General features: G+C 46.3%; 1 protein-coding gene across 1 annotated transcript in view; it reads left to right on the top strand.

Annotated features, from left to right (window-relative positions):
* The window catches only part of KSR2 (kinase suppressor of ras 2), a 509,446-nt gene that overhangs the window by 436,089 nt on the left and 63,507 nt on the right, over positions 1-9,850 (top strand). The window contains exon 9 of the mRNA XM_011928738.1: positions 3,258-3,426. Coding sequence (XP_011784128.1) covers positions 3,258-3,426 — 169 coding nt within the window. The remainder of the gene's footprint in view (positions 1-3,257; positions 3,427-9,850) is intronic.

Here is a 9,850-nt window from a genome sequence, read left to right as displayed (position 1 = left end):
GCAATGAGATATCACTACACTCCAATTAGAAAGGCTAAAATAACAAATAGTGACAACACCAAACACTGGCTAAGATGCAGAGAAAAATCGATCATTCCTACATTGCTGGTGTAAAATGGTGCAGCCACTCTAGATAACAGTTTTTGCATTTCCTTTTAAAACTAAACATGTTATTACTATATTATCCAGAAACTACACTTCTGAGCATTTATTCCAGAGAAATAAAAACATATGTTCACATAAATCCTGTAAAGAAATGTTTATAGCAGCTTTATCCACAATAGCGAAAAATAGAAAACAACTTACATGTCCTTCAGTGGGTAAATGGTTAAACAAACTCTGATATATCCATATCATAGAGTACTACTCAGCAATCAAAACGAAGGAACTCAGCAATTGAAAGGAAGAAACTATCAATACACGCAACAACTTGGATGAATCTACAATTATTCTGAGTGAAAAAATGCAATCTGAAAAGGTTACATACTGTATGATTCAATATATAAAACAGTGAAATGATAAAATTATAGAAACTGAGAATAGAGCTGGGCACCAGGGTGTACAATTCTAATCCCAGCTACTTGGGATTGAGGTTGAGGCAATGGGATTGCTTGAGCCCGGGAGTTTGAGACCAGCCTGGGTAATGTAGCAAGACTCCATCTCAAAAAAAAAAAAAAAAAAACCCACATACAACTAGTGTTTATTATACTGGATGGATGTGGAGAATAGATTAGAGGTGCCAGGGGTTAAATATGGGGGGAGGATGGTGAAGAGAGAGCAGGAAATGGGTATGGCTATCAATGGGCAACACGAGGGATCTTGGTTTTGGTGGATCTGTTCTGTATCTTGACTGTATCAGTTCAGTATCTGGGCTGTGATATTGTACTGTAGTTTCGTAAGATGTTACCAGTGGAGAAAACTGAGCAAAGGAAACATAAGGTCTCTCTCTTCTTACAACTACACGTGAATCCACAATGATCTCAAAATAAAAAGTTTAATTATAGAAACATACTGTTGTTAACATAATGGCTACCGTTTATTGATGATAAAGCACCTCTACTCAATACAAAGGAGGTAGGTACATACGCAACGCGTTTAAACTTCACAACAGACCTACAAGGTGGATGTTCTGAGCCCATGTTAAGGATAAGGAGTTCGAGTGCATTGACCCACACCTGTAATCCCAGCACTTTGGGAGGCCGAGGCGGGAGGGTCAGATCGCATGAGCCCAAGAGTTTGAAACCAGCCTAGGCAACATAGTGGGACCCTGTGTCTACAAAAAAAAAAAAGTGTTTTAAAGCTGGGCGTGGTGGTTCATGTCTATGGTCCCAGCTACTCAGGACGCTGAGGTGAGAGGATCTCTTGAACCCAGGAGGCTGAGGCTACAGTGAGCCGTGATCATGCCATTACCCTCCAGCCCAGGCCACAGAATGAGACCACATCTTAAAAAAAAAAAAAAAAAAAAGGGATAAGGAGAGACTCACTGACCCAGAAGCAGTGTGGATCTAGTGGCAGTAGAGTGAGCTTTGAGAGGGTGAAATGTACAACTTGGCTGGACACCCAGTAAGCCTGAGTAGACAGAGAATGTCCATTTCCCCTTCTGCCCTTGACCTCCGTTGCTATAGGGTGTTCACCACACCTACTCTTGGAGTTGGCAGATAAGCATACCTGTTGACCACACTAAAGCATCTTTGGGTACCTGGTCCACATGAGTAGTGGACCTCTGAGTAATGGAGGGATCAAGTGACCACGGTCCTGTGGGTGAACAGATGAAGGCTCCCCTGGGAACACTTAGCTCTGCTGGCTTTGAGAGGCAGGAATCCCTTTTATGTCATGTGGAGGTTTGCTGCTTTTGCTCATCTCTTGCCATCTGGTGAAAGCAAAAAGTCCCAAAGAGGTGAAATGCTTCTCAAGCTTCAGGCAGCACCAATCTATCACTTTCCAGGAGAACATGCCTGCGAATGCATACAGCTACTGTTCCTCCCTGCCTGCCTCCCTCCCTCCGATGCCTCTATATCAGCTGCTGTTCCTCCCTGCCTGCCTCCCTCCCTCCCATTCTTCCACATCATTTAATCTTCATGCAGCCCTGTGCACTTGATGGTATCATTATTCCCATTTTACAGAGGACAAAACCGAGGAATGGAAAGGTTGGGCATTTTGCCCAGGATGCACAGAAAAGAGGTGATGTGGAATTTGAGTCCAGGTTTTCCTGACTCCAGATCCTGCTGATACTAATTTCCTAGTGCTGCTATAACAAAAGAACATAAACTGCGTGACTGAAACAACAGAAATTTATTCTCACACAGTTCTAGAGGCCAGAAATTCAATGTCAAGATGCCAGCAGGGTTGCCTTCTGGAGGCTCTGAAGGACAATCTGTTCCATGCCTCTCTCCCGGTCTCTGGTGGCTCCAGCAACCCTTGGCTTGTGTCTGCATCACTCCGATCTCTCCCTCCATCTTCATGTGACTTCCCTCTCCATGTGTCTGTCATTGGATTTAGGACTCACCTGAATCTAGGATGATTTGGATGTTTGTCATTGGATTTAGGATATTTGTCATTGGATCTAGGACTCACCCGAATCCAGGATGATCTCATCTCTGGATCCTTATCTTAAATTATGTCTACAAAGACCCTTAGTTTAAATAAGATCAGATTCAGAGGTCCTGGGTGGATGTCTTTTGGGGGATGCTGTTCAACCCACTACTCTGCTCCTAAGTCCGCCCCAGCAGGCCATTCCAAAAATGCACACATGGATTCTTTCTCTCTCCTTGTTTTTGAGCTGGTCTGGCATGAAGAGAGGCAGTGCTGGCTCCAGCTGTGACCCGAGCTAAGATGCTGAAGGCTCCCTCTCACATTCTCTCTGGAGCTGTCAGACTGTTGATTCTTTAATAAACACTTGGGAGGAGAGGTGTTGGTTTGGGAGGGGTACCCTGGACACCTCTGCATGGGGTTTGTCAGAATCAAAGAGGCACAGGGTGAGTGGCTGTCACCTGTGTTGTTTTCATTACACGGTCACCTTTCACTCTGGGTCCAAGCAGTGGACAGGAATTCGACTCCAGAGGCTGTTCCTTCCACAGCTGGATGCAGCCCAGCGGGGCTGATGAAGCAGGAGGGACTTTGGAAGGATCTGGTGGCTGAGGAAAGGGCAAGAGTTGTTGCAGGGCTGGGGTGGGGGCCTCTCCTGCTCAGCCCACTCTTTCTGCTGTGTCTCTGCTTCCCTGCCTGTCCCTGACTCCTACCCTGTTTTCTCTCTGCAGGACCACATCCCTGTCCCTTACCAGCCAGACTCCAGCAGCAACCCCTCCTCCACGACGTCCTCCACGCCCTCCTCGCCAGCACCCCCGCTCCCTCCTAGTGCCACACCGCCTTCTCCCCTACACCCTTCCCCGCAGTGCACACGGCAGCAGAAGAACTTCAACCTGCCAGGTACCTCCATGCTTGGGGAGACATGGGGTGTGCAGCGTTGGAGGGGCAGAGATTAGGGAGGGGTGGGTTCACACCAGAGTCCTGATACAGCAAGTCTCTGCTGGAAGGCGATGGATTGATGACCAGAGAGGGGCAAGGAAGTATGAGGACTGACCCTTATCGTATCCTAAGCAATTACCCTATATCACTTATTTAATCTTTGGAACAGCCACAGGTAAGTATTATCAGCTCATTTTACAGATGAAGAAACAGAGAGGCTCAAAGAGGTGCAGGAACTCTTAGAGACTCTGTGTTTTGGCAAGCTACAACCCAGGGTCTTCGCCTAAGTCTAAGTCACAGAAGGGAGCCATTGACTCTGGAGCTGACAGTTGTCTTATGAGCTAAATTGGTTAAAATTGGCAGCGAGATCCTGTGCTGGAGATCTTAGGGGCACACGTCTGAGCAGGGCTACATACTGAGTCTTAACCCAGATGTGAGGACAGGGCTGTCAATGAGCAGTCTGGACTCCTGGAGTCAAGATCCAGGTCTATCGCATTCTTGCTGTGTCTCACCTCTGAAAAGATGTAGTTGGACAAGACGATCTGGAAGGTTCCTCTAGCTCAGGAATTACAAGGCACCTAGGCTGTTGACCAGGGAGTATGCACTGGGCTATGAGATGATAGTAGAGAAGCCACTCATGGGACACTGTGACTTCTTGACCTTCTTTGTCATTAGACCTAAGAATGGGATATTTTTCTTCCTTCAGGTAGACCAGACCTAAGAATCTCCCCATCTATTCCAGGGTCCAGCATAGCCCAGTTCCTGTGCTAGGGCCCTAAGAATGCTTCCAACTCAGCCATATTTGTGGCACTGCAGCTGGCCTCAAGAAGAAGGCTGGTGGGACTGGCATGGCCAGTTGGAACCAGAGTCTACATCTGTGTTGTTCAATATGGTATCCGCTAGCCGTGTGTGGCTATTTATATTTAAATGAATTAAAATTAACTATAATTTTAAAATTAGCTTATTGGTTACACTAGCCACATTTCAAGGGCTCAGTAGCCACATGTGACTGGTGGCGGCCATACTGAATGGCTCCGGTGTAGAGCATTTCCATCATCACTGAAAGTTCCCTTGGATACTCTGGTCTAGCTCCTGATTTCCTCTTGAGTCAACAAGCTTCACACTATGAAAAAAATCCCAGCTCACACCTCGAAGCTTAACCAGGCATGAGTGAATGGCCAGGAGGCAAATGGAGGCCCCACCCCACACCTGGGCAGCACCCGCATGCAACCATCCATCTGACGACAAGCCAATCACAGCACCTGCCCACACTGTTTTGATTCGGGCTATGTCCACAGAGATGGCACATATTTTGAATTCTTGGAACTTTGGGTTTTTTGTTAAGTTCAAGTCTGAATTTAACAGCCTCATATCCACCTTGTGTGGGGGCCACTCACCTGGCACCCACCAGGGACTGCAATGTGAGTCACCAGCTGAACCCTCTTAGTAAATGCCGCTGGTTCATTGCCCGGCATTTCCAAAGACAGAAGGCCCCCACCGTCATCTCCAGGGTTGTTCATTTTTACTTTTTCAAAAAGGGATGAAGGGGAAAAGAAAAGACCCTTAGACTTCCCATGACCACCCACACTTGGGGGAAGTGGGCCTGATGCTTTCCAGTAGCCACTTCACTCCCTGGAGACACTGACTTCAGGAGTATTTTCTCTCAAATTGTTTGGCACTTGTTTATGGACCAAGGGAAGGGGAAGGGCCATTTTATGGGAGAACTGTACACAAAAGCACCACAACTCTTCTCATCCCTTAAAGAATCTGCTGGCGTCTCCGGACAAGAGACCTGCCTAACCCGGAGTAATCAGGGTGTCCCTTAGCTTCTTGCTTCCCTCAGCCAGAGTCTTCAAGGAGGGGTGCCTGAAAATTTGTTGTTCTAGCATGCTACCTTATTCCCCCCTACTGCTCCATGACAGGTCATGACAAGGTCCTTGCCCTCTTTGGGGGCTGAGCTAAGGGGTCCTTTGGGTAAAAGCACTTCAGCATGGCTGTTAGAGTGTGGGCTCTGCAGCCAAGCTACTTAAATTCAAATCTCAGCTTTACCACTTAATGTCTGTGTGATGTTGGGCAAATAACGCGCCTCTTTGGGCCTCAGTGTTCTCATCTGTAAAATGGAGATTGTAATAGTACCCACCTTAGATAATTGTTTTAGAAAGAAATGTCATAATACATGGACAAAGCTTAGCAGAGTGACAGTTTCATTGAAGACCTCAACAAATCTGGGCTCCTTGGATTATGGTTAAACACAATAATAATAAAGTACAGTGGCTACCTTTATTTGCTTTTCTCATTATCACTGTTAATTAATATGGGGGCCTAGACAGAATTGTAGAATAAAAGATGAAATCCCAATATATCTTGACATAGGAGTATGAACTGAAGTAAACATTTGGGGAAGGTAATTTGACATTTTCTGTTAAAGATTTTGTTGTTGTTGTTGTTTTGAGATGGAGTCTCGCTCTGTCACCCAGGCTGGAGTGCAGTGGTGCGATCTCGGTTCACTGCAACCTCCACCTCCCGGGTTCGAGCAATTCTCCTGTCTCAGCCTCCTGAGTAGCTGGAACTAAAGGTGCACACCACCACGCCTGGCTAATATTTGTGTTTTTAGTAGAGGCAGGGTTTCACCATATTGGTAAGGCTCGCCTCCAACTCCTGACCTCAGGTGATCCACCCGCCTTGGCCTCCTAAAGTGCTGGGATTACAGGTGTGAGCCACCATGCCCAGCCCTGTTAAAGTTTTAAACGTACATTTCTTTGACCAGTATATCACTTCTAGGAATGTATATACAGAAACACTTGCGCTAGGGTGCAGAGATCTGTGTGTAACAGTGAAAATTGAAATTAACCCAAATGCCCATCAAGAGTGGGCAGTGAATGGTTGAATACACACATATATCCATATAACCAAATATTTTGCAAACTTTCAAAGGAATGTAGTACTCTATATAGGTTTCCTGACATGGAAAGATATCCGTAATGTTTCTCAAGTAGAAAGTAAGTGATTTGCAAAGTCATCAGTATAATATTCTATTTATTATAAAATATTTACATACATGTATGTCCGTGTACCAGTGTGCGTATATGTGTTCGCATGTGCACAGTAAAGTCTGGAAGAACTTCATGGCAGCCATTGAGGAGAGGGACTTTATCTCATGCACTTACTTCTATGAGGTATATGAGTGTGCATCCATTTTAGAATCGAATAATAAAATTCAGTGCTGAAATGGAAAACAAAATAGAACCTTTGGAAGTACAGTTGGACATACCCTGTGTCTTAGGCAGTTTTAGCAAAACACCCCCAGGGTCATGAGTACCTGTCCTGTTTGTACAAAGATCTTGCTGGCTGTCCCACTCTTGACTGGGAGCTTCTGTTAATAAAAAATGGAACTTAGCCCATGGGTCCCTGCCAGATGTTGAGTTTTCTGAAGGCTGTTTAAGCTAAAGCTTAGGCATAACAATGTCCCCAGCACTGATTCATCTAGAACATTCTTGTCCAAAAGTGGGTGGGGGGTTGACCAGCCATTTTACTCATCTGTTAACCTCAGGACATGTGGAGAAAAGGCTGGTAGAACCCAAGCATGGCGTGTGCATCCTCGGTGGTATTTGTTACTGTGCACTGCCAGCTGGGTGGACCTCCTGTTAACCGCCTTTCCCTGAGTCCTGGGACCATGCTAGACATGGCCCAGTATAAGGTGATGTCAAGAGTGCTACATGGACAGACAGACCTGGGGTTGGATCCCAGTTTTGCTCCTTCCTAGCTGTGTGGCTTTGAGCATGGCACTGCCTCTGTTTAGGTCTGTTTCTCATCGGTAACATGGGGCTAACAATTCAGAGTTGTGGTGGCAACCACCATGGCAAGATAGATGAAGAGGCTTTGGAAATGATTGTCTTATGGGTTTCTGAGGCTGGAGTGTTCAAATACCTTTTTTCTTTGGAGCCACCTAGAGCCATCTTGAAACACACACACACACACACACACACACACACACACACACACACACAACTCCAGGAAATGGCAAATTCTAATGGCTCAAAGGGAGAAGAAAGGAGGTGGAATCTACCTTTGGAGGAGTTTGCAGGATTTCTGAGACCTCACTTGGGCCACTTGGACTCGTGGGAGTGATTCCTCCCTTCCCCTTTCCATCAATCTCTCCCGAGCCTCTCTTTTATGCTCATCACTCTGTGCCATGATCTGGTTTACGTACTCATTTGTTAAGTGTCTGTCTCCTCCATCAGAATGCCAGCTGCATGAGACTAGGCAACGTGTCTTCATTCGCCACTGCACACTCAAAGCCCAACACGTTGCCTGTGACTGAAGGCACTCATTAAGTGTTTGTTGAATGAATGAATGACCTGAATTTCATGCACTGCCCAGGGCTGCAGTTTTTTCTCTTCAAATTTTCTTCTTGACCCTCAGACTGTGTTCTTCCATTCATTTTGTTAACAGTATTTATGAAGCATCTACTCTGTACCAGCTACTGTACTAGGCACTAGGTTTGGGGCAGTGAACAAACCAGACGTGGCCCCTGTATTCACTTCCTATTGTTGCTGTAACAAATGACCACATACTTAGTGGCTTAAAAGCACACAGATTTATTATCTTACGGTTCTAGAGGCCAGATGTCCAAAACGGGCTTCACTGGGTTAAAAACCAAGATGTCAATAGGGTTGGTTTATTCTGGAAGGTCTCAGGGAGAATCCATCTCCTTGCCTTTTCCCAGCATCTAGGGGCTGCCCACATTACTTTGCTTGTGGCCCCTCCTCATTCTGGCCTCTGCTTCCTTGATCACATCTCCTTCTCTGACCCTGCCTCCCTCTTCTGAGGACCCTTGTGATGACATCGAGCCCACCCAGATGATCTAGGATAATCTCCCCACCTCAAGATCCTTAAGTAATCTCATCCAAAGAGTCCCTTGTGCCATGTAATGAAATGGATTCACAGTTTCCAGTTAGGACCTGGACATGCTGTGGGGTAGGGGCAAGCATTATTCTGCCTACAACAGCTGCAGTTCTCATGAAAAGTATAGCTTAGTGAGAAAGAAAGGTGTTAACCAAATAAACATATGCATGAAAACAGAATTATAGATTGTGATGAAGGCTGTGATGGCTAAGAGTCTTTGCAAGAGTCCTTGAGCAAATGCAAGAGAACAGATTTAGGTTTGAGGGTCACTGGATGGCTGAGTTCTGCAGAAGGGGGAAGTAAGGCAAAGGCCCAGTCACAAGAAGGGGCCCAAGTGCCATAAACAAGGGAAAGTGGCCTCCAGAGAGACTCAGGGCTGCAGGGTCTGGGCCTAGCAGTATTTTAGATTTTATGTGAGACTCCATGGGATGCAGTTGAAAGGTTTAGGCAGAGAACAACTTGACCTTTCTTCCTTCCTTCTAGAAGACCACTCTGGCTGCTGTCTTGGGAGGCTTCAGGGTAGGCATGGGGGCTCCAGAGGGGAGGCTCCTTCAAAGTGGCCTGCTTGTCTCTTTGACTTCGTCTGCAACCTCCCAGGTCCTGAGTCATCTTGGATGCCAGAAAGCCAGGAGCCACTCGGCTCTCCTGAGCAGCCCACTCAAGGTCACCAGCTGTTCTTTAGAGCCACTTCTTGATGGTGTCTGTCATCAGCAGGAAGAACAAGTCTCCCAACAATGTCTTTCCTCCTCTTCTGGCCACGTGTTTCCCTTTCAGTCACCAGGAGCCAGTTGTTCCATGGCACATGGGGAGGAGTCAAGGAGGGCGTTGGCTTCGGGTGTGGAGGCATTCGCTGGTGTCCCGTTGCCTGACACCTGTCCCTTCTCGGACTCTCTGAAGCTGCTCCTGCTCTCCATTGCCCAACAAGAACATAGCTGTCAGTGAACGTTTTCTACAGACACTGAATCCCCCATCACTGTCAGAGCTGGGGAGGGAAAAGATCAGACAAGCCTCTTGAGAGCCTTGGGTATTTTTTCCTGTTTTAATTTTAGCCCCTTGTTGACCAATAAAATAGTTGCGTGCAATGAAAAACTCATGTTATCTAACAGTAAAACGGTCCCTGAAATCATGGAGGGTGCTTTTCTTTTAAAGCTTTGCTCTGTGACCTCGAATAAGTTGCTTCTTGCCCGGACATCCCATTTTCCAGAATCAAAAATGCATCCATCTGGACTCCAACTATTTGATACAATCTGGAATTGGACTAAGCCCAAGGTTTTTGCTGTTTCGTCTGTGATAAAGAGAGTTGATTAATTCAACAAATGTATGTTGCATGCCGACTGGTGCAAGGCACAGAACCAGGAGTCTGAGGTCCTGAGATAGTAGGACTTACTCCGTATCCTGAAGGAATCTATCAGTAAATTTCAAGCTGAGGGGGAGTGTTCCGTCTGCTTCCCCAAGGCAAAACATTTAGTTAGCACTTGGA

This window comes from Colobus angolensis, unplaced genomic scaffold (genome assembly GCF_000951035.1).
Source record: "Colobus angolensis palliatus isolate OR3802 unplaced genomic scaffold, Cang.pa_1.0 Scaffold79, whole genome shotgun sequence".
NCBI lineage: Eukaryota > Metazoa > Chordata > Mammalia > Primates > Cercopithecidae > Colobus > Colobus angolensis.
This window is presented reverse-complemented; position numbering and strand designations above follow the sequence as displayed.